The following is a 26374-nucleotide window of genomic DNA, read 5'->3' as shown; positions in this document are numbered from 1 at the left end:
ACTTTAGCCTCAGCTACCTCACGATGTCTTCGTAGCATACTTCTCAGCGGTTCGAACAGGTTGCACCGCAGTGGTAGTTTTTGACAGTATATTATGTACACTTTCATCATATCGTTAGAGGTATTTGGATTAACGATATGATGAAAAATATATTGTTAAAATTATATTAACTAGCTACAAAATGCCTATTTTATTCTCATGTGTGCTCATTCCATTCTTGGAAGAAGGCGTGACATGTCACACCTGTGCAGTAAGACTTACTTTAACACATATTTGCGACTATAAAAACATCTATCACTTCAAAGCTTCAGTCTTCGATGTTCTATCCATAAAAATGTGTTTATCACAGTTCTGTTTCTTGTACCATTAATAGAGGACTTGCAAAATACATGTAAAAAATAGCCAATTGCATATTATGTAACACCAATATATATATTCTAGCTTTATAAATTTTAATGATAGACAGAAGAAATTATTAAAAAAGTAAGATATGCAGAAAAACGAACAATAAAAACCAAGAGAATCATAGCTGCTAAGCATAGGCACAATGAGTACAAAAACCATGATGTTGCAGTCTGGGTAACTTTGTCACAAATATAATTTTGAGCGATTATCATTTCATTTACATTTTAGATAGAATATATCACCAATTCTCTATCATTTAGCAAACAAAAACTCAAAAAGTAAAAATATAACATATCAAGGAATAGCCAATGATTATAAATGATGGAAGAGATTATGGAGTAGTTGTCTCCACCTACTGAGATGCGCTAGAAGCTTTCGAGTCTATATCATTCCACTGAGTCAACAGGTTCATAGCTTGAACCTGAAACAACCAACATCCTAACCATCTTAAGCTTCCCACTACAAGACTGGACATGAGATTTCACAAATAGGTTGACAAGCCTTGCTTCTAGAATATTCCTGGATATAGGATATATCCTATATCCTAGCCTTGGGCTTCTAGAATATAATGAATATTAAAAATCTTTTTTGAAATCAAAGCGCAGTTAATTTTACCTTTACACAACTAATGAGCATGCTTTAGATATAAATAACCTGGTAAATATAGATAACCTGGTAAATATAAATAACCTGGTAAATATAGATAACCTGGTAAATATAGATAACCTGGTAAATATAGATAACCTGGTAAATATAGATAACCTGATATATTATAGCTAAAAAGGTGAATGAGCTAAAGATATTGTTAGTTCTAGTAGCAATTCTTTAAAGGGAGAATTCACTTAACTAATGATGTTAAATTTATATATATCCTCACACCCCAGTAGATCAAGTTAGAGGTATTTCCCTTTATTATTCTCAGCAGGAGTACAATGATAGCATTCTATTTGTCGTCATGACTAACTGCCCACATTTTCGTTATAAAGGATAGTCACAAGCACGCCATTTTGAACACCTCAGATTTGAAGGATGTAATCACAAGTTATGTTAGCTTGGGGACCAGCAACAAGCAAACATGAGGTATGCCGAGAGTACCTTAGCTCGGTGAATGCAGGAATGAGCACCAGGGCTATCATAGGAAGGACCAATAAGTGATAACGGAAGACCTGAATCTGTTATCTCTTTGTCAATGGACAGCATCGTGTTGGGATGGCCTACAGGATATTGTGGGATGGCATCCTGTGGAAACAACGGCATAACAACACTTTAAAAATTTTTTTAAATACAGCAACAGAATAAAACAAAAATTGCAATCAGTCAAGTTTGTCAGTAAAAATGACTCATAATTTAAACTTTAGCTATGATTTTGAATGACGAAAATGATAACGATAAAAACGATAAATAAATGAATAACAATCTACAGTCAAATTTATGCATACGATTGGCTAAATATACAAATCATTTAACAAACTCGTGATTACAGCAAATTCATGACTGCCCATCTAAAGTAATTTCAACATACGATGTTCAAAGTTTGAACAACTGCATTGTCATGAGTATAAAGACCGGTGAAAACAAAAAATATTGTGAAAAAAACAAAACAACAGAGTTGGGTAGGACATCTCCGTCATCACCAAGCCCACCATTTCATTTGCAGATCCCTAAAGTGAAGTAAATATAAAAAAGTTATTTAATTGTCCATCACTCTACATATTTGTACACAGTTTTATATAATGCATGTGTTTTAACGCTAAGTGTATTTATCTGCAGGGTTTATTAAGGAGTCATCATAGATTTTTAGGTTTAGGAACCAATTAAATGGATTATACTGTATCTCCATAAAAATATTTGCTTCAACAAACAATGGTTGTAACTTACAAAAAGTGGTTTTCGAAATGAAGCAACTTTATGTGTAGAAATTACTTGTAGCAAAAAAGGATTACTTCTAAAGAAGCAGTATGCAAAATGTCGAAAAGACCTTGAAATTCTATAAACTATACACAATCACATATAAAACAATCTACCCGCCAGCAATAACCTCAGCCAGAGACTTTGAAATAACCAAAACTGGATCATAGTGCAAGTTTTCTGCAAGGCATTTCGTGCATCATAGTTCATCACAGTACATAGTGCATCACAGTACATAGTGCATCACAGTACATAGTGCATCACAGTAAATAGTGCATCACAGTACATAGTGCATCACAGTACATAGTGCATCATGGTGCCACATAGTACATAGTGCATCATAGTGCAACATAGTACATAGTGCATCACAGTGCATCACAGTACATAGTGCACCACAGTACATAGTGCATCATGGTGCAACATAGTACATAGTGCACCATAGTGCAACATAGTACATAGTGCATCTTAGTGCAAAACATTTTTGTGATCATAAAAATAAACCGAAGAAAGTTGATACTAAACATATTAACGTAACTTCTAGCTACTATTACTACTAACAATACTAATTAGTAATATTTAGAATTACTAATATTATTTATTACTATACGTATATTGACAAATCTATTTCAAGCTCAGCTGCTGGAGACAGCGGAGTCTATAATTATTTAAGCACCATATTTTTCTGTATAATAATAAACTCATGTGCCATGAAATTTTTCTTCCCACAGCGGTAAATGATTGAATGATTGTCTACGTCAAACAAGGGGCAATCAGGTCCGACAGGAGGTGAAGACAATCTGAGAAATGTTTGATGAATGAAACCAGCTTTGTACTTCTTATCCACTATTTACAATACAAGTTCCTGTTAGCCGACCAGAAGATTGTATCTCCCGATATGTTTAATGCACATGCCTAAAAACTGGCTTTAATAGTGTCTTCGATGTCTAACTGCATCAGAACACTGTATTGTTTTAATAAACAGATTTTTGATGATAAGCATATTACCGGCAAACAGGATGTATCATGTGGGTAAAGTGCTAATGCTTTTAATTTGATATTTATGTATGAGAAACTCCTTTTACCCATTTCAAAAGTTTAGTTCCCTGAATTCTTTCTTTTCAGGATATACAAGTGAATACACATGTACCTTATACTTATTATATTCATATACTCCTATCATAACAGTTGAGAACATTTACTTTGCACCACTGCTATCCATCGAGTATCTTTGTTTATGGTACTAAACGCTAAAAATGTGGAGACATCAACTGACCTACATAACAGTGTCCAAAGTCAGCATGCTTCCTATCAAGAAATGTGAGAGTTTGAGTTAGGAGGTTTTTAAAAACAGTTAAAATCCAAGTAAGTTGCAGCAAGTTTGGTCAAAGTAGATTTGTAATGGCAAACAAACAAACAAACTTGATCAGTCAAGGAAACTGACTGAAAGAGGCTAAAGCAGACGTACCCATAGAATGTCTGTGACAATGTTGACTGGAGGAGCAGCAATGTCGAGCTGACGAGCTAAACTCTTCATTGCTATCTCCTCTACGTCTGTAGTTGTTGGGTTTGAGCCAAGCACCTCATCGAACCAGGCACCACCTATCATGGCCTACCAACACGCAACAACAACAATAAATTATTGAATAAAACAAGTCAAACATGCATGAGTCATCGTGTCAACTACTAAATCACATACAGTAAACCGTTTTGTGGATTTGTCTTCTCGATCATGCTCTGGGAAAATCTCTGAGTTGTAAATCACTCCAAGAATGTCTTCTCCTTCACCGCTGGGAATCAGGTGACCAAAGGCCTAATAAAACAAAAGAGATGAACAATGAGATAAACAGTAGAGACCTACTATGGCAAAGCTAAGGAGACACTTGCGTGAGGTAATGTACTCTTGTCGCTGCCTACATTATAGCCTAGTGGTCAAGAATGCAGACCGGCAATAACAGGTTGGGGTTCAATCCCCAAAAATGGCAGAAATGACAAACTAAGGCTATTCCAAACAAACTACAAACTAACTATTCCAAACTACGGCGGTTTCGTGATGGCTGCGATTAACTGTTCGTTTTTGAGCTTTTAAGAGCATGTAATCACATTTCCACATATTTTGCACCTACAACACAGCAGAGTAAGACATGGTAAACCTTTTGATGCCAAATAACTGTAATGTGAATTTTGTTGCAAGTCAACCTTTAAAGACTGAGAGAAGAAAGTTGACAAACAATAATAAGATGCGTTTCCAGCCTTGGCACGCCATATTTCAGCAAACCTTTCATGAGATATTCCACAACATTGATTAGCAACAAGCGGTTTGTTGTCTTTTTCTGCTCATTAACACTCTGAAGCCTGAGCTCAAAATAATTCAGGGAGTTGTCTTCTCATCTGACCTACGTCGGAGAAAACTCAGCAGCGTAGTTTTACTTTGTTTTCACCCTCTTCCAGTTAAGTAGGATTATGAAAGTTTGGCTGCTTTACGCTTGATACCTTATCAGTGTAAGTCCAAAGTTTTAAGCCGATTGACCTTTTACTCCGCGAGATATCACCAAATACTGAAGACGCTTTAAACTAGGTAACCGAGACATGAAAAATGAATGCTGACAAGATATCAGTTTATAAGAACACATTGTTTGAAACTCTTGGTAACGAAGGCTCAGACATAAACTAAGACGGTGATCTAGGTAGGTCAAGTCCCAAAATTCACAATAGGTCAGAGACTATTGCTGTTGCCGCTGAAAACCAAGAAAATCATCATGCTTCTCCCGCCAACTCTAAAACACCCCTCTTTTGAAGGATTGTAAATATAAAATGTTTACTCCATGGTAGCAACTAGTGCAATAGAACCTAAGGGCTACCGAGGTTAGGTGTTGGTGCGCTTGACACACTTTTACAAGGAAATTGACATAAAGTCTGGCATCTTAGCGCCTGTATAAAAAGCTTTTGTATTACTCGTATCTCAGATAATTATAATTTTGAGTCATGTTCACGTCTTGAAAAGTTACTGAAAATAAAAATAATGGGACTGCCATTATAATAATTCATTTTTTGACAAATGTAGTCAACGAATATCTATAGCAAAAATATTCATTGATAAAACTTCTAATAAGTTCCATCGTTGAATAATATAGTCAAATACTATTAAAATATATCAAGAGCTGATAAATCCCGCTTGATTTGTGTACCAATTAATGAGGCCCTTCGCTAAACACCATCTGTCAGTATTGAAGCCTTGCAAATGTATAGAGTACATGGTGCTGTAGATAATATCACAAAGAAATGCTTGTACTCTGAAAGTCTCTGAGACATTGAAAGTACCTGCATCACGTGTCGTGTTTCGCTCTCAGGGTATTCTAGAGTGGCTGTTGCGACATGAGCTATAGGCAGAGCAGACAACTTGCTAGAAAGGGACTCACAGGACTCGGGTAGTAGATCAGCAAGACGCTTAGCATTGAGGGCGGCAACAACCACATCCGCTTCTACCACACCTTCCTCCGTATGGACCTGAGGATATAATAAATGGAAACATTTTTAGAGCTACTTGGGGTTGACTATACTAGCTGTTGGTGGCTTCAATAGGCTTGATAGCCTTAGTGGTTTACATTATTATAGCATTTAGAGAGATAGAGAGGGTAAGCTTTTTAACAGAAGTAGAATGCTGCAAAACCTGAGCACATGTTAGTGAGAACTCAAGCTAAAAACTTGTACACATTCTTATGAAATATGATTGATCCATGTTAAGAATTTCTTAAAAAATACAGACTATAATATTACTAGCTGCATGCCTGGCGTTGCACGAGTAATAAAATAAGTGCCCAATGAATTTGAGTAACTTAAGCTAGTAAAGCTAGTAACTTGCTATAATAAGAGCCGTGTATTACATCTGAAGCTAGCTTGTGACATTACATCAAATGTAATGAGTTATAACGCAATCATAAACATTAAGCGTGTTGGGAGTTTCGCAAGTGATGCCTATGTATGTGCCTTATTATTAGCAACATGGTATGGCGTGTAGTGGATTAGCGCGCCGGTCTGAAGACCTGGAGGTTCTGATTTATCCCCCTTGAATTTAAAGATTAAACTTAGCCCTAGAACCAATCAATATAGTTTTGAGAAATATACATGTACATCAGCTATATAAAGATCACTTATCTAGTCTGTGTAAAGTTTGTTTGTTTGTATATTTTCATCTATAATATAACTACAAAAAATAATATGAAGAGTGTTTCTTACAGTATTATAGAACTAGAAAAATAGAAAAAAAAATGTCACTCCCGGGAAGGTGATGATGAGGTACCTGTGCGCAATAGCAAGGCTAATCAAGGCGCGGAACCTGAAAGTAGAGTCAGCAAAAGTCTGTCTAGTTAGTTTAGTCTAGTCTGGTTGTCTGAGGTAGCGCTTCAGTTCATTTTTGAAAGAATTAGTAGATCCTATCAGTCACACTGACCAACTACACCGAGAATTAAAATTCAAAACACGGTTGCAAACTTCAAATAAGCCAAGCTGAGTTTTATAAACCTACTAGCTGTAAGCCTGGTGATGGTGGAATTTCCTTCATTTTCAAACAAATAGATTTAGATAATAGATAGATAAATAGATAGAATAGAATTCAAAAATAAATTTTTAAATCGGATAGCTCGGAGGGGGATGTTTAGGAGGCTGATTCTTTGGAACCAGACGGTGTTTTCAAACCAAATATTTTCAGAAAATTGAGGGAAGGCACAGAGCATATGCATCAGAAGTTTGGTTAAAATCGGGCAAACAATGTGAAAACGCATATAGTTTACGAAGACTAACAGACACGCGGACACGCACGTGCGCACACAACGACAAAGTGGTATTTATTAACTCATGTCAGCGTCGGTGCAAGACCAGATTACCAGTTTAAATGCTGAGTGATACAACTGTATGCTATAAATAGGTATACATGAATTTTAATACAAAATAAATGAGCTGCCTTATACCACACATAACTAGATGTTAAATACGCAATGACAACAAACATTATTGACTATTCAGGAGTAATACAGCTCGAGATGACAGTGTTAACTGATATTAGTAAGTCCTGTATCATAGCGAAGGCACAGAAAGTACAGCGACAGAGACTAATGTCATCAATATAAAATTAGAATATTTGACAAAGAAAAGCGCCTTAGTTCCATCACCAAACAAGCTTATGCGCAGAGCTGTGATGGCACCTAATACAGGCAACAAACATAATCGCTAAAAGACAATCTAGATGGCGTCCCATCCTTCTAAATTATACATCAAACTTGTTCGTAGTCTAATACCCCTTGTTTAGGCATGTTATAATTCACCAGTACCCTGTCAGTCAGTGTGCTGAGAGATCGGCAGGTGTGTCGATTAAGCACAGATAATAAATATTTGCTCCATTATTCTTAGAGCTACAAGGCAGGTCCATTGGTGCAGTTATTAGAATGTTGGTCTACCATGCTGAAGGTCATTGGTGAGAATCCTGTATAATGCAATGTTTTTTCTCAACTTCCACCCGCGCCCTTTGACAGACGGATGGACATGATTCTCATTATATATTAAAGATGTGGTTGCATCAAATTTGAGTTGATCTTAAAAGAAAGCATTTTTTTTCTCTATCAGTTGATATGTTGTTTGTTGTGTTACGCGATCTCATTGCCAAGATATTTGAAGATTAAAATCGAAAAAGTCTGATCGCCGTAAAAACGCTTAGGCCACAAAAACGTGCCCAGACTTGCCCAAAATGATGTCACGCGTTATACAACCCGTCTCTATCTCTCGTATTCACATCGGCTATTTGCGATAAAAGTCTAGTCTTACGCGGCTCTATTGGCATATATCTTATTTTGTATTTGCTCATGTTGGCTAGAATAAAATTTTAAATCCAGCTACAGATGCATTATTATGAATGTTTCAAAGGCCTCAAATAACGAAAATTGAAAATTTGTTCTACTCACTTTCTCCAAATGTTGTGTAAACATTTGAGTACCGACTACCAATTCTACCGGTCTACGGTAATTCTGTCAAGCTAACTATGTAGAACGAGGTCTTTGTATCAGCACAGTTCCGCAGCTACCCATACTAACGATATACAGCCTCCCATAAGTCTCGCCCACATTATGTCCGTCGCCTATCCTTGGGGCGGGGCTGTATATCATTGCCTACACCGTCTACCTACTAGTTTCTTACTAGTAGTATTCTTACCGAGTACTACCGAAGTGAAATAAGCATGCCGCGTCTTTGAAAAGAATATAGATAGGGATAAAGTTTTAAGGATGAGAAGTCTGCTGCAAACTGGATTTGAACTCACATTCTCCAGTTCTGCAGACATCCATATACCATATCTAATTCACTACAATATTCTGCAAATCATGTTTTGCATTATCTTCAACAATATTATTTTATTATATAATTTTTACAAGCAAAAATATTTTCATCTCGGCAGAAAGCTTTTATTACAAATATTCATCAAGTCGTGGCCACTCGCATAGTTTTAGCTGATACAATAAGACAAATTCATCTACTGCAACAAACTCAAACAAAACATCATGGTTTATGCAGCACACATTCAAGTCTCTCTTTCCCCTTTATGGCAGTTTCCACACTGACAAAGCTTCTTCGGCTGGTGGGACGACATAAACATTCTGTAATCAGTAAAACAAATGCAATAAATATATGTCATTCATAGATATGTCATTCTAAACCGTATCTATTGACAGCTTCCAAATTGGGAGTTAAATAGATTGCGAGTGTAATTTTAAAAACGAATAAACGTTTAACAAAGGCACAAGTACGCCAAGCCAACGATTCGAAGCTTTGGTTCTGGAAATCAAAGATTTGCATTGATCAATCGATTTTCTTCACTTTCTACAAGTGAAAAGTGAACATCTAATGTCAAATCATAAATCTAATTTACTAGATAAAGATGCCACAGAAAATTTGAAGCGAATGTAGCTAGGTGAACCAATAAAAAAATATAAAACGATGATTAGTGATAGCAAAAAGTTACAATTTTATTAATTAGTACATGTATTAATGAGTACTAAAATATTACCTTTAGTATATTCATCAATCTAAGCCATTGTATAGCTAGATGCTAAAGATTAAAAAGAAGCCGTCAAGAACTTACTGTACATACGTATCTCGCACGCGCAGGAAATTACATTTTAGCCTCAAACAGGGAAATATAATCTGAATGTAAACTCAACAGGAAACTCTATAGGAGACTCAAAGTAAAAGATAAATTTACCTCCATTCTCCGAGCTTCCTCTGTAGAACTTTAACTACCTGATGCCAAGAAAACTCGGAGTCAACCTTCGCAGTAACTTTACAGCAATTTTACAATAACATTATTACATGTATGTTGTTCGCCAATAAAATGTCTTGATCGAGTAATTCATTAAAGTAACGATGTTAATTAATTTAGTAAATATCGATGTCCATGCGATTTAATAATAGAGTAAAATCCCTAAATTTGAGATCACAGACAACACGTTTTACGAGTGATAACATTTATTACGGCCTATATAAAAATTTCGCGCTGATGATTGGCTAAGGGAGTGACCTCATAATTATCGCTCGTGGTTTCTTTTCAGATATATTGCTTGTGACGTCACGAAAGAAGCACCCGCTGGAACGTGAGCTTTTTAAAAGAGGGCCTCATTCAAATGCTTATATCTCTGCACAGGGTTGGTCTACAAAGACAAAAATGGCATCAAATTGTAGCTGATGTTTTAGCCTTTTATGGGTCTTAATTTCATTAAATCAAATTTTTTGACGCAACCACATCTTTAAAGATTTCAGTCATGAAGTTTCTCTATTGAAATGTTCCTCTATAAACATGCAAATATTTGAACCCATAGAGTTACTGAGGGAAAAATAATGAAGAGCTGATGTGTTCTCAGGCTAATGTAATGTCCCTCTATATAATTACAAGCGCTTGAATCATAGAGTTACTAAGGGGAGCTAATGAGGTGCTGATGTGTTTTCAGGCTAATGAAACGCTTCTTGATAACCTTGCAAGCACTTGAAACCACTGCTAAATCTCTTAGCTTTTTTAAACGAGAATAGCTGTCAACCAAAAAAGAATTTGTAAATGATGTTTCATATTGTTGTCCTTTAGCATGACTCGAGTTGAAATTTAGCTGTCTGTTAATAAATAAATTTGAACTAGCTTCAGGAGCAGACGACTTGAACCTTATCCTATATTTTCTTTCTTTCCTACTCTTTTCTTTCTTTGGCTAATGAACATGCATAGCTTTCCTTTTTAAGAGCTGTTATTATATAAATAATAGTGGTTATGCTCAAGAAAAGAAGGTATTTACAAAGCACATGGTTATTTTTAGCCAAGATTACAGTAGCCATGAATGCTCCATGATATGAATCAGCCATTAGCTCGTCTTCAATGACTACTGGGAGATATTCATTAAAAAGGTGTGAGAACTAGGTTATCACTTATTACGCAGCATCGTGAGAAAGGTTTGTCGAGCATAAACCCAGCCAACAAGTTGGCTAAAACCAGTTGTGCTTCTGGTTAGGTCTATTCATAGAGTTATCTCCCCCTAGAGTGATTACTGTGCATTCAACAACACGAGCGTTTCCGGTGCCAACAAGGAGCGTTTAGGCCAGGCCCCTTTTTTGTGCTAGTCAATCATAGTGATTGACAGAACGATAACATCAGCCATGTGAATGATCATAAATTTCCATAGTTAAGATAGCAATTATTGCTCATATTAAAGAAATGATGATTATAGTTTATTACTCTAATATATGCTTATTGTTTAAAGCAATTCAATACCTACATGCCTTGCAAAGGCACTGAATAGATAGTGTTAAGTAAGTGAGTTAATGCAATCAGTTACTCCAATGATATACAGCCCCCACACATGGGGGCAGTACATCTTTGGTTACTCATAGATAAGATAGATAGTCATACTGGGGATGTATTACATTGGTGTGATGGGAAGCTAATCGACTGCCATCAACTGAAAGTATTGACATTGTATGGTGATAGAGTGATTCATTGACACAACAGTTCACAAACAGCCCTTGCATGTAATATTAGATTTCAATACATATCAATCAAATACATAGACTAGCTTGAACCAAAGATGTCCACTAGTTTGTGGACATCTTTGCTTGATGTAAGCAAGCAAAAAGTTTGAAAGTTAGAGTGGCAAATGTAGTAATAGGTATATGTTAGATAAAAATAAATTATACCTAATTATACTAAATTATAATTATTTAAAAATAAAATAGACTTTTTTATTACTTTATTTATTAAATAATTTTTTATTGTAATCATAGCTAAACAGATTATATTTAGCCATTACTTGCTAATTATTTCACATTTACATTTAAACACATTTGCAGTTTCATTTTTCTTCCTAATTTATTTCAACAAAAAACTTCTTTCATGATATGAAATTTAAAAGTTGTAGTTGTTTGAAAAAGCTTGAAAACACTTACAGTTGTTTTTATTTTCTCTCCTCTCTTCATTTATTTAAATTACACAAAACACTTCTCATAATATGTAGTTTGAAAGTTAAAGTGGCAAATGTTGGTATATGTTAAATAAAAATAAATTATAACGTACTTAATTATACTAAATTATAATTATATAAAAATGAAATAGACTCTTTTATTACCTTATTTATTAAATAATTTTTCATTATGATCATAGCTAAACAGATTATATGTAGCCATTACTTGCTAATTATTTTATATTTAAACACATTTACAGTTTTTTTTCCTAATTTATTTCAACAAAACACTTCTTTCATGATATGAAATTTAAAAGTTGTATTGTTTGAAAAAGCTTGAAAACCTTTACAGTTGTTTTCTTTTTCCTCTTACAATGTAATTCATTTGAACTGCTTAAAAATATTTTCTCATGATATGAAGTTTAAAAGTTAGAATGGCAAATGTTATATAAAAATAAACTTTCTGTCCAAAGACTTTTTCATTACTCCGGCAACTCGGGTAGTACAGCTCATAGTTGACGGCAGTCGATTAGCTTCCCATCACACTAATGTAATACAACCCCAGTATGACTATCTTTCTTATCTATGAGTAACTGATTGCATTAACTCACTTACTTAATACTATCTATTCAGTGCTTTTGCAAGTCAAGTAGGTATCAGGGATTACGTGTATGTCGCAATTTTCATTTCCATAATTCGTTTCCATATAATTTTCATTTCCATAAAATTTCCATAATTTATTTCCATATTAATTCCATTTCCATAACATTTCCCTACATCATTCCTATATTATTTCCATTTCCCATAACATTTCACTACTTCATTGTTATATCGTTTCCATTTCCATAACATTTCCATAATTCATTTCTATATTATTTCCATATTAATTCCATTTCCATAACATTTCCATATTATTTCCATTTCAATAACATTTCCATTTCAATAACATTTCCATATTATTTCCATTTCAATAACATTTCCATATTTCTAAAATAAAATTTCCATATCCATTTCCCAAAAATTATGGAAATATTTATGTTTATGGAAACAATGATATACAGTGGGGCTGTATATCATTGGCTGTATATCATTGCTGTATGGGGATGTGGGGGGCTGTATATCATTGATGGAAATGGATATGAAAAAGTAAACATTTCCATAATATGTTTAGCGATCCCTGGTAGGTATTGAATTGCTTTAAATAATAAGCATATATTAGAGTAATAAACTATAATCATCATTTCTTTAATATGAGCATTAATTACTATCTTAACTGGAAATTCATGATCCTTGTTTAACCCTTCTCATGGCTGATGTTATTGATCTAGTCAATCACTACGACTGACTAGCACAAAAAAGGGGCATGGCCTGAACGCTCCTTGTTGGCACCGGAAACGCTCGTGTAGTTATCACTCTAGGGGGAAATAACTCTATGGGTCTATTGGGATGAAATTATGTATAGTTGTACTCTGTCAGTATCATGGCCGTGAGAGATCGTCAGGTGTGTCGATAAAGCACAGAGAATTACTAGCTGTACGATTATTCTAATATCATAAATGATAATCGATTGGTGCAGGTGTTCAAATGTCTGTCCATAAAGCTGAGAGTCTTGAGTTCGATTCCCGATGAAAGCAATTTTTTTATCTCCAACCTCAAACTGTGGCTTTGGACAAAAGGTCAAGGCTCTTATATTAATTACGACATATTTAATCCCACATTTCCCTTAGTTTAACTGCTTTTGCAGTTGCACACCAAGATGAATGTTAAACTATTCTCAAAACAATGTTTGGAAGTTTTTACATGATGAGACAGATGGTGGGGTGATCTGCTGCAGAAGGTTGTTTGTGATGTAACACCAGAATGTCGTACGTAATCATATGTCCTGAATATTTTCATACTGATTAGCCGACAAAGTGCTGCCAGAAGTACACTGACAACAGTGAACATCAGTTTCATATGTTTTATAGATATTAATAGCTATTTGGGCTAAAGGCCAAATTAAGGTCAATAAAGAGATACTTCCAATGACAATAGTGACGTAAATTTTTGCTACACAAAGAGACGTGTCTGTTCGTCGCCATACTTAGAGGACAGAAAAAATATTACTACAAACAGGATTCGAACCCATGACTTTCAGCTTTGTAGATGACACTCTACCACCAGTGCCAATCAACTGCCTAGTCACATTTCGGAATAATTGTGCAGTTACTCAATATACCTGACAATTTCTCACGACGTACCGCACCGTCAAGGTACTGGCACCCTTTAAACATAAAATACAATTGTGTGTAGTTGCCTACTCATGCACCATTTTTAACAGCAATATTAATAACCATGGAAAGACAAAACACAGACCCAAGACATGAACACTTTTACTGGTCTGTCACTAACCAAAAATCTGTCGTCTTTCCACTCTAGTTGTGTGCAAGCGCAGCCAGTCCTCACATCTGCTCCTTGCTCCAAGAGTTTCTTATGCAAAGCTGTGGGTAAGGCACCCAGTCCAGACTGAAGATTCCACATAGCCCACTTTTCATCTAGCGCTCGCCGGCAAAGCACGCTGTTCTTAACCCTACCTGTAGGCAGCGTAATAAAAAGTCACAGACGGAATATTTTGCATTACTGTGTGACAACATACATACTTGTAAGCTACAAAAATATAATACCTTATAATCTCACAGTATACTATTACCAGAGGATACGATTACATAACTTAGAAATAAGTCGCTTAAACAAACCAGGATGCTTAAAAAGCAAAAACAAAAACTTTTGCAATTTGCAGTTAAATATGCATGCTTTAACCCTCTTAAAAAAATTGTCAACGTAACCCAAAAATGTAACACAGAAAAAAGTTGGAAATGATAGCAGAACAAAGCAAAATAAATATCACATGAGATTTGATTGTAATGCAGTTTACCACCATTGGAAGTTGTCTTCTATTTGCATCAGCATAGAGAAATTTGACTTAGGGGTAATGCGCCTTCTTCAAGATATGCAACCAGCGACATGTAGTCTTTACTTAAAGTACTCAAGGTTACTTATTACCGAAACAAAAATGAGACAGATGAAAAGACTCTAGCCTATGACAAAGACTGAAGGCAGATTCATATACAATTCAGTAGATGGCAACAAATTACTGAAACAGATTGTGATAATAAGTAAGAGCAGACAAGAGACAATCTATTACCGCCACTCCTTGGTAAAATTAAACTGTTATTAGTAGAATTATTACCATGCTTTTGGTAAAAAGCTTCCATGGTGCTCGATGCTAAAGTCCACCAATAATCTGTATTTATCGTATCAACAGCGCACTCATGCAGATAGCAAATAAAGTAAAATCTCTACATATTAATTCAATTGTACATTAAAACCATTGTATGTTGAATCGAATCTTCCCATAAGAATAAACTGTAAATTGGCTAATTCATTCACATAGCACAAAAATTCACAAGGACATAATAAATACTAGAAACAACTGCACATAGCAATAAAACAAATGCATGATGTAGACGGGATACAAAGAGGTAATCAATAAGAAATTTACTCTACCTTAAAAATAAGTGAAAGAAAGTGCAGACTTTCTGATTGTAGGAAAGAGCAGAAGGAAAGGTAGATGTAGGGAACAGCGGGAAGAAAGGTAGATGTAAGAGACAGCAGGAAGAAAGGTAGATGTAGGAGACAGCAGGAGGAAAGGTAGATATAGAAGACAGCAGGAGGAAAGGTAGATGTAAGAGACAGGAGGAAAGGTAGATGTAGTAGACAGCAGGAGGACAGGTAGATGTAGGAGACAGCAGGAGGAAAATTAGATGTAGGAGACAGGAGGAAAGGTAGATGTAGGAAACAGCAGGAGGAAAGGTAGATGTAGGAGACAGCAGAAGGAAAAGTAGATGTAGGAAACAGGAAGAGGAAAGGTAGATGTAGGAGACAGAAGGAGGAAATATAGATGTGGTTATAGAGATAACTTACTCTAACCTACGCTGGCCAAAGTTTCAACTAAGTTAGTTAACTAACATTTATTTTCACTTGGTATTGCGTCATAGCCGGTAATTGATTGTTTGTCTTCAGCCTTTTCCCTTACGCTTGTGAAAATGCAACTCTTTGTGAAACATTGGGCACCACATCTTTTTGAAATCTTTGTGAAATTTTGGGCAACTCACATGTTCTAGTGATTGTAAGCAGAAGCCTGACGGTACTTACTAGCTGTATTACTAATACATTATCCCAAAAGCCTGAACTAAATCGCAAAACATGTCCAAAAGTTCTATGTGAGCATAACTCCAGTTATAATGATGCTGGCAAAGCTGATGCAATCATTCTAAAAATACAGTCAAACATGGATAACTCGCCCACGGATAGCTCGAACACATGGTTAACTCGAACGGTTTCTTTGGTCCGTTCCCACGTAATGATAAATTGCTATAGATAACTCGACCTCAACTCTGTTAACTCAAACAGTTTTTTGCCCAACGGCTACTGAGACGGTTGTTATCGCTTTAGAAAATCACTTTATTCCAAGTCATAGAGGTAAACTTCAACTTTTCGTAAATCATAGGCGTCGTTATTACCACCGTCGGCAAAATATTTTTGTCAACGACTTTTCTAAAGGTTTGGTGAATTTTGATTTTTACCAAACATCCGCTTAGCGATCGCCTTTCGGAAGCATGGAAAAGTGAGGTGACCTTCGCATAAACTTAAAGAAAAATTGGCAAAATTGATCTCGGTTAAAACGCTCAAAAGAAAAAGATGTCTTTCCTTCTGAGCATTTCAACAACGATCACGTTTTGCCAATTTTAATCTAAAAAACGTCCTGGCAATAACATCACCTCAAACAACAAAACAATCTCAAGTGATAGAAAAATCTCCTATACTTTTTGATAAAAAAGTTTTAAACTTTACATTAGAAGCATTTAATTTGAAACAAGCCATTTATGCTTTTGATTTCTATTATAGTTTGTATATGTGCATGTATCTACTAATAAATAAATAAATACATGGACTTGTGGCAGTGATCTGATAACTTGAACGCTCTGATAACTTGAACACTTTCGCTCGGTCCGGTGAAGTTTGAGTTATCCATGTTTGACTGTAATAGGTAGGAAGTATGAGGGGGTAATGCATACCTACGACTTGTTCCGGAACTTTTCTTATGTTCCACAGCAGGGATCCGTAGTTGTCTTCAACAGTTTTAAATCGGGGAGCCATAGTCTGTATACTCGTCTCTCGCACGTCTCCTGCGATAATTCCTCGTAAAAACGGATCTGCTAACTTGTCGGCCACCTTAACAAAACACAGAGCACAACAAATGAGTAAAAAAACTAGCTATGACACATTAATTTGTCTCAGAGTTCACTATAGATGATAAATATTTTGCAAAACACAGAGCATAGCAATGAAGTAAAATGAACTTGCTTCACTTATTGAATAGAAATATTGAGAGAGATAATATCCAGCTAGGACAACAATAACCTAGGCAGGCAGCCCTTGCCAAGTGAAGTTGATCGGTTCCAATATGAACTTCACATATCAAAACTGCAGCATGTTGGAACGGAGATTCTTATAAGAACGCATTGCATCTTGTTAAGTTGTTTCAGAGTCCACAATCAATGATAAATACTTCATATTTAGAAATATTTTATATAGAAATAAAACCAATGCATTATATATAGATTATGTACACCTAAATTACATGTGAAAACTTAATAAATACAGCAATACTCAGTAAAACCTGATACACACTGTACAGCAGTATGTAGAAGTTGTCCTCTCAGTGTTTATTTGTAGACCACGTGAATGTGTTAACGATGGCATCACCGAGGCAACGCAGATATGTCGGAAAACCTTGCAGCTGTCAAACGTTTCCAATATTTTGCAGTGCAACCATGGCAGTCTGTGCAATGTTCACCACTTCACCACATTGATTGGCTGCCACAGTTTGCATTACCTCCATTCCCCTTCACGATAGTTGCTGCAGGACTGGTATTTCAGTGACGGCATCGCATAATGAAAATGATAATTACGCTAAAAAAACTATTTACTAATGTAAACAGAGATGGGTTTAAAATAAAATGAAAAGTTTTATTATAGACGATCGCAGATGTAGTGTGAGATTACTGCAAATATACAGCGATACAGCATGTACCGGTCCTGAAATGAGCTTTGTATTGTCACTTTACCTTAGGCACGCAAGAACAGAAATGTAGGTTTTTACTTTGTCAATGCGTAAATTCAGTAGTAGATATTTTATTTCAAAACTCTGTTTAGTCTCAGAGAACCAGGCTCTTAAACACTTATTTGCGGACTGTCTGATTATAAATGAAGGAAATCCCGAGCATCGCCAAGCTTAAAGCTATTTACATATGTAATTTAAATTTATATAAATTGCTTTACTTGGGTTATTTTTAAGTTTAAGTTTTAATTTTTTGCAGATTTTTAACGCCTACCTACAAAACTGTAACGTTTTGACAAATTTTAGATGTCATGTAATGGAAATTGACTTGATATTACAAAATAAAAAGAATACACAATTGTTTAATTTTTAGACATATATAGCACATAACAGTGCAATCTTCTATGTGCATGTATTTAAATATACATGGTAAGACATTGGTAAGACTAGCCGCATTAGTAAGACTAGCCGTAACGCATGACAAAGTGAAAAGGGGCTATCCTAGAAGCATTACATAGAATTTTGAGAGTCGTCAGACCTTAACATAGCTGGGGAAATCTAACAAAGGTGTACAATAGCCAAAATAATTGTGGATGGCCGATTTTTGTTTTACTCTGAGAAGAGTTGTTTAGTAATACAAGCATTTGAACTCTAACAGTTGTGACTGTAGGTTCCTTGTTGAAGGACCTTGTCTATGACTACGATATACTACTACAAAAATACCAAACCTCCATGGCAAGTCTAGTTGAAATTGCTTTGTCACCAAAACCATATTTATAATTCTACTAACATACTGCTACAAATTTAGGTGTAATGTGCGTGTCACATCGTTGTAACTAAAATTTTGAAGCCAATAAAATGTAATATGGCTGAATTACTAATTTAAATTAAATATATTTAACTATGTAAAAGTTCCTTTTTTCAACTTACCTAAATGTAGATGAAACCTTAACATATAAAACATTACATCATCAGGTGCAAAAACCCATGCGCAAAATGTAGGGAACATAGCATCACTTCAAACGTAAAAGGGTTAAATTTGTCTTCTCTTTATTCTGATGAGCTAGTCGAAAAACACAGAGTCACCCTCTATTTGAGCCCCACTTCTAATAAAACGCCACTAGATAGAAAGGGTTAAAAATACATCGTCATGGCGTTCAAATAAAGGTTTTACAGTAGATTTCATCAGTGACTCAAGTCACCTGTAGGAAACTCACATCAATCCCAAATCTGCGCGACACGAAGCTGTGTATGCTTTCATCTTGGCCCTTCTTCTCAGGGCAAGATGGTGTTCTTGTCTCTGTGTAGGCAATTCCAGCTAGCGACCTTCCAAGGAATGGAAGCTTCTGGAAGAATCCTAAGAACTCAGTGGGTAGTTGGTGCAGTTGACCACCACTGTATATTAACCTCTTCTTTCCAGCTGGTTGTCTGCGAGTCACTGCTATGACTTCATCAGATAAACCGAGATCTTCAACCTGAGGGGTGCATTATTGCACATAAAAATTCTTGCATTCATTACAGTTACAATATCTTCTTCGATTACAGGATGAAACTTTTATGTGTTCAACCAATAAAGCTGATTACATAAAATATGTTTAAAAAATTGTCTAAAATCAGTCCTACTACATTTATCAACATTTGACACTCAAAAAGTTCGCCGCCTCGTCAGTAAAAGTTCAGTGAAATTTTTGTTAGCAAAGATTTAGTAAACTGGTCATGGACCTATTTTAACCAACTATCTAGTACGATATACAAAATTTAATTAATCGATTTCCACCAATATTAACAAAAGATTGACAAATCTTTGTACTACAGTTGTATTGATCTGCTATTTGCCAAACATGAAAGTTTATGTAACCAAGAATTCTAAAAGTAACTCACCAGCGATTTCTATTGATTTGTAAGTCTAGTAATTCACCAGTGATTATTATTGACTAGTAACAGTATCGTAACTAGTAACTGATCGCTAGCAACTAATAATAGTAAAGTAACTGACCAATGATAGGGAACTCTGGGCCTCATATCCAACTCCCCTCAAACTACGAGGCCCTTTAGAGAAAACCGCTCCTGTAGAAGGATCTCGATATGATTTCATCCATCCTCCAAGTGTATCACCCTTCTCTATGACTGTAATCTGATACAGGAGATTTAGGTGAATGGATATAGTAGCCTTAAACTGTAAGTTCCAGGCAAAAAAGCATTCAGAATAGTAAAATACTACTGTATCTGACATCAGTAAAGATGTTGTAGAATTTGACGCCTGTTGCAACCAGACGATTCTTATTCAGCTTAGATTATATGTATGTTCATTTTGTAATTTCTCCGTCATAATAGGTGCTCCATAAAATATTCAAAACCTTGTATGGCAAAAGTTACGAGCAATAAGAAATATCACATTCAATACAAAGGAGTCTATCCAATGTAATTGTGAGCCAAATCAAGAAAACCCCTATGTCCTAAAAACTGGTTACAATTTTTAGTTTATAAGCCTGATTAGAAAATAGGTCGTGAAAAACAAACTGCCATATAAGACTATAAGAAACCTCCTTCCTTCTAAGTGTGCTTTTACTGCAAATACAGAGATGCTAGTGCATCTACTAACAAGGTTGCCCTGTTCTAGAAACACACGCATCTAACAATTCTATCAACGGTGTATGACCAAAAACCAATGAGGTAGCAATAAAAAACCACAAACTATATGAAAAAGATTTATCTTGATCACAAATTGTGAAAAAAAAAGAATCAACATGTTTGCTTGACTCAAACTTGTAAACTCATGTCATAAAATGATGTATGGTGTATAACTTGAACGGTCTAAACATTAGTCTAAATATAAGTCTACATGTAAAATTCTAGTTGAACATGACTTCAATCTATGAGGATTATCGCCTTATTCCTTCTTCTTATTCGGGAAACTGATAGATATCTTTCATTTTGATATTCATTATCTAAATGTTAATTCACTCATCTGCCTGATTGTTCATGAATCTAATTGACTGTAAATATGTATTTATCGTCCACATTTTTCATGGATATATATTAGTACGTATACTCACTACTTTGGCTTCCAACGGATATGAGAGTACATATATGAATCCTTCGTTAATAGTTGCTTTCTTTTACCATTGTTATTTACAGGTGGGCCTTTCTTTGTCTATGAAACAGTACTCTATGTTTAATTGTAGTTGTTATTATATTTATCTATTACTTTTTGTACATTAATTGATATATTTTTATTTATTAGATCATTCTACAGTTTTCTTATTGTCTGTGTTTCACCATAATGTATTTCCATTCACAGGTATGAGTGTAATAACGATATGTGCCCCTAACTAGTTGAAACATTGGTTTCAACTAGTCTGTTGAAACAAATGTCTGTCTACATAAATATCTGTGCACCTGCGGTAGCAGAGCGTTCTTAGCCCTGAGGACTCCATTTTTATAGAGGTTGAGGTAGTAGCTAAATGACAGCCCTGATACTCCACCTCCGAGTACGACTATTCTTCTCTGGCTGCTCATCTCAGTCAACTCGCATTTTTCTTACCACCTGAAATGGACATAGGCTTTAAAATCCTCATGCATGACACTCTCAAGTCTAGAAAGTTTTCAAGACAAGCTCCGACATTAATATTTTTGCTCAGTTTAGTGGTTATGTTAACTTAATGATTTTAAATATTTGAAGAAAAGCTGAGCATTGGAAATGAAATCAAGCAGAACCAGTTTAGTTTACCAGAATCAAGTAGCACAGTTGAACTAAACTCATAATTAGTGGAATTGTTGTCAAAGTGATTTTTTAATCATTCTAACTTTCACAAGCTTTCTATATGGCCATATACCATCACAACCATTTTCTGACACATAACCTGCAATGAATGATAGCTGAATAAAACGTGTTATGCAGATTCACTTAAAAGCCAATAACAGATACTCGGTTGATATGAGATATGATTGATAGAAGGATATTATGTGAAATAACACATTTAAAATGTTTACAGAAATATCGTGCAAATTATTGCACGATATTTTTGCTTGTCATTGTGGATACATTAGATAGTTGCATACCTCTAAATAAAAGTTAAATATATGTGCAGTGGAACATTCTAGACTCTAGCTAATAAAACAAATTCTTATTAAGTTTATATTAAGGACTCTTTATCAATCTATTCTAGAGAGCTTCTTGAAGGACTCTAAGGCATAACTAAACTTTGTACTGAATCTACTTCAATCTAGATGTCAGCTTGAAGGACTCTAAGGTATAACTAAACTTTGTACTGAATCTACTTCAATCTAGATGTCAGCTTGAAGGACTCTAAGGTATAACTAAGCTTCGTACTGAATCTACTTCAATCTAGATGTCAGCTTGAAGGACTCTAAAGTATAACTAAACTTCGTACTGAATCTACTTCAATCTAGATGTCAGCTTGAAGGACTCTAAGGTATAACTAAACTTTGTACTGAATCTACTTCCATCTAGATGTCAGATAGAATTATGACTTCATACTTATTCTCAGGCGGATTTTAATTGGCAGATTTTTAATTACCCTTATTTGAGGCGTTTGAGACATTATAATGGATCTGTAGCTAGAATTAAAATTTTATTCTAGCAATCATGGGCAAATACAAAATAGCATATATGCCAATAGAACCGTGTAGTAGACTTTTATTGCAATGGCTTATGTGAATATGAGAGATAGAGACCGGCTGTCTCACTATATACATCAGTTTGGGCAAGTCTGGGCCAATCTTTTTGTCTGAGCCTTTTTTACAGCGATCAATTTTTGTCAATTTTAATCTTTAAATATCTTGACAGTAAAATCGCCTAAAACAAAAAACAACATTTCAAATGATAAAAAACATCGATACTTTCTATTGAAATCAACTAAATTTTGGCGCAATCACATCTTTAAGAAATTTAAACAGAATCATCTAGCAGTGCTTTAAAATGACTTGATCTGAACGCCTTGTTTTAAATGACATAACAAACTATTAGCTTGAATGCCTTCATAGAGATTGTCAAACAATTAAAAGTATTAAAATTTAATATGTTAAATAATAATCTAAAATATGAATTTCTACTTAAGGTGCTTATATAAGATTTTTATAGCTTTAATTGTCATGGAAAGGTTTTATACTTTGGTCATTGAGCATAGTAAATATTAAAATATTTAAAGTAGTAAAATATGAATTTTTACTTAAAGCAAATAAATTACATAATTTTTTTATCATGTATTTCAATACATCAGAGTCTTGGCTTTCGAATGAGCCATTGTTTGACATGGTGAGACAGACATTGGTTGGTGTTTATAGGATTTCCCCAGAGCTCTACCGCAGAAATGTTCAGTGGTATAAGCTCGAAAATTGTGACGTCACAATTTTCATATTCGGTGTTGTGTGCTCTTACCGCTTATTTTATTGCTTACCGCTTATATTTATCAACTACAATAATGACGCTAATGGCAGGCGAAGGTAGGACAACTCTAGAGAACCAATTAAGATGACAAAGGAGTCTGTGTCATTAGCTCTCCATGTACAGATTATTTCTATGATAAATAACTCAGGTTCCGAGCACCATACTATGTTTTCTCGATGATATTATGCACTAACCCTTTCTTTTTATTGTGATGTTGAGAGGCACGACTGAGACTAATTAATTTCAAGAATTGCGTGATCTCGCGAAAATGCGATTGACATATAGTCCTAGGGCCACGCAACTGCAGGTCACAATTTAATCGATGTGATTTCATTACCTTTATCAACAACAGTATATTTATTGAAGCATAATTAATTAACCCAGAACATGTTTGTATTGGTCAGGCGTTAGCACGATCCCCGGGCATTGTTGATTATCTAGAATCCTAGTTTACTATTAGCGCTCTCTGGGTTTAACAGCACCGATTGTCACAAAAAAGTGCAGACTCAATGGCAGCGAAAGGGATCTACTACCTCGAGCTAAATAATAATTATGACATCACATTGTGGGAATCGGAACCAAGTGTTTTTTTATTGCAGGACATACTTTTGACACCCTGTTTTTCATAGTTCTATTATTCTTTGTGTATTGAATATAGGCTCATTCAAAAGCCAAGACTTTGATGTATTGAACTATATAATAAAAAAATTATATAATTTATGTGCTTTAAGGTAGCAATTCATATTTTATTACTCCACTTTTGAGATAGCCTATGACAGCAAAAATATTTTTCTAGCAATTAAAAAGCTTAAAATTAGGAAAGTTGAAAAACAGTGTCTAGGTAGCAAAAAGACAAGAATGCTAAACAAGCGTCTCACGATCTCTTCAAAATATTAAGTTATGCATGTTATGAATGTGGCAGATTGTCACGTAATATGATGACATTGTCCTTGGAGTATAATGTCGTGTCTGAACAAACACTACTTTAACTTTACCAAACTGGAAAACGAGCCTTCTTTTAGTTTTTGTAAATAAAGACTATAATCATAAAATCATTCTTGCTAGGTTTTGGCATAAAAACTGTTAGGAAATTTTTATGCCAAAACCTAACAAGACCGATTCTAAACAATCAAATTATAAACTATCAAATTTAGTCATCCATGAAATTCCTTGTCAAATACCGTCCTTAAAGTTACAAGCGTTTTGCAACTACAAGCCATTTTAGCTACCAACATTATATTTTCGCACCATTATGTTAAAATGTTGAACTCCAAAGATCAACTAGACAACACACTTTGGGTTGCTAATAGCTAAATTTCTAATAGGCTTCTAATTTTATAAAGGAATAGATGCTGAATAAAATCAATAGCTATAACCCCCAAAACTTTCAAATATTCTCCATTTGAATATACCTATTCTCAAAATGGACACCTGTACAACTTCTGCAAAATAGTAGTTGCTTGCTCTTGCTATTCGTACTTCAATGAAAACATAACTCCTTATGTGTATGATGAGCTTGCCGTAAACCATAGTATTTGCTAACTAATGATATAGGTTATAAAAAAATAACAATTCAAGTACATATTGATTTCACACCTTTTGTGTCTAGCAATTCATTTTTGAGCTATTTCTTGACCACACAAAATTAATGAAAAGGGATGTGTAATCACTGGCCTATGGTAGTTTAAGCCTCCAGTTGCCTTTCTGCACAAAAAATAGTACACAATAACATCAATATTAAAAGCTATTTTCAGTTTAGTTTTTAAATCACGATCTTTTAACAAAAACAGAATGCTATGAAAAAATATTAGTGTCCTGGCGTTAGTAGATGAATTCTCACAAGTCACCACATTCGCAATAAAATATATTAGTTCCGATTTATAAACGAATAGGTAACAGTTCCCAAGCGATTATACACAAAAACCCGCCTACGTCGTACCGTTTTGGACAGTGTCATTGACCTCTTCCGCCAGACGTATTTTAGTTGCTAGATAGTATGCGATAACTAGTGGAAACGATCGCCGAAAATTCATTTTTATGGTAACACAGCTTGAATTGACACGCGTGCTGTATCTGAGCTTTTTATTTTATTTTGCATAATGTTGTTATAGCGTGTGTAAATTGAAATCATTCTTTACACTTTACAATCCTCACCACACTAACAAATATTGGAATAGCACGTAAACTTAAAACGGTGGATGGGTGTGTTATTATTGTTTAAAGATTAAGAGGTACAGCCTTTCAACACATTGCCGCAGTTTATTTTTGGAATACTCAAACGATTGAAACGGTAGTTACGATTATACACGTGGTTGTTTTCTAATTACAAGATGAACAACATGTTTTGTAGGATTCCAAATTTATTGATAGTTTTCTGTGACCATATAAACATGTTATAGGCTTGTCGTCATCAATTAGTTTAGTGAGATTGTTGGGTTTAATGGCTCGGTTTTACTCAAAAAATGTCTATTAGCTTCTAATTTTTCACAAATCTGAGAAACTGTTTTTCTTCCAGTATTCTGAATAGTATTTTTTCTTCATTATAAAGCGTTACCACATGTGCTACTTAAAAAAAATTCAAAGGTTATAGCGCATTTTAAATGCTGACAAAATTTTCATTTCATCGTCTTTACCACTTTATCCTCTATGTTGGAAGTTACCTTCAGGCTAACTAAAGATGTGTATTTTCAACATATCTCAATTTAAGTTAAAAATTTAACCTGTGAATGAGCTGAAATTCGACAATACTAGCTTCGTTATGATTTGTTCTGCTGAGAATGTTCAGAATGAGAAGATTTGTAAATACTATGATTAATATTGTTGCGATTTTAGGTCACAAATTTTGTATCGTTGTATAAAATTTTTAAAGGTTTAATTGTCATGAAAAGGCTTTATATTTTGGTCATTAATTATAGTCAATTTAACCCTTTTGCAGGTGAGTTTTTGAGCCTATTTCTGATCGCCCTGGGTGAATTAATTTTAAAACAAATGAAAATTTTGAAATTTTATTGA

The 26374-nt window shown here is 34.8% G+C and overlaps 1 protein-coding gene across 1 annotated transcript; it reads right to left on the bottom strand.

The window, feature by feature from the left end:
- Window positions 1–413: 413 nt before the first annotated feature.
- LOC137393413 (protoporphyrinogen oxidase-like) lies at window positions 414–25043 on the bottom strand. Its single transcript, XM_068079961.1, has 11 exons — window positions 24959–25043; window positions 21352–21499; window positions 19949–20086; window positions 19170–19427; window positions 16907–17063; window positions 14181–14362; window positions 5632–5817; window positions 4010–4123; window positions 3779–3922; window positions 1501–1644; window positions 414–826 (listed from the first exon to the last, which is right to left on the bottom strand). The coding sequence occupies exons 2-11, from the start codon at window positions 21469–21471 to the stop codon at window positions 758–760; spliced, it is 1512 nt and encodes a 503-aa protein (XP_067936062.1). The 5' UTR covers window positions 21472–21499; window positions 24959–25043; the 3' UTR covers window positions 414–757.
- Window positions 25044–26374: the final 1331 nt, after the last annotated feature.

The sequence above is a fragment of the Watersipora subatra genome, chromosome 4, assembly GCF_963576615.1.
Source record: "Watersipora subatra chromosome 4, tzWatSuba1.1, whole genome shotgun sequence".
Taxonomy (NCBI): domain Eukaryota; kingdom Metazoa; phylum Bryozoa; class Gymnolaemata; order Cheilostomatida; family Watersiporidae; genus Watersipora; species Watersipora subatra.
Note: the sequence above shows the minus strand (reverse complement) of the source record. Positions and strands in the feature narration are given on the sequence as shown.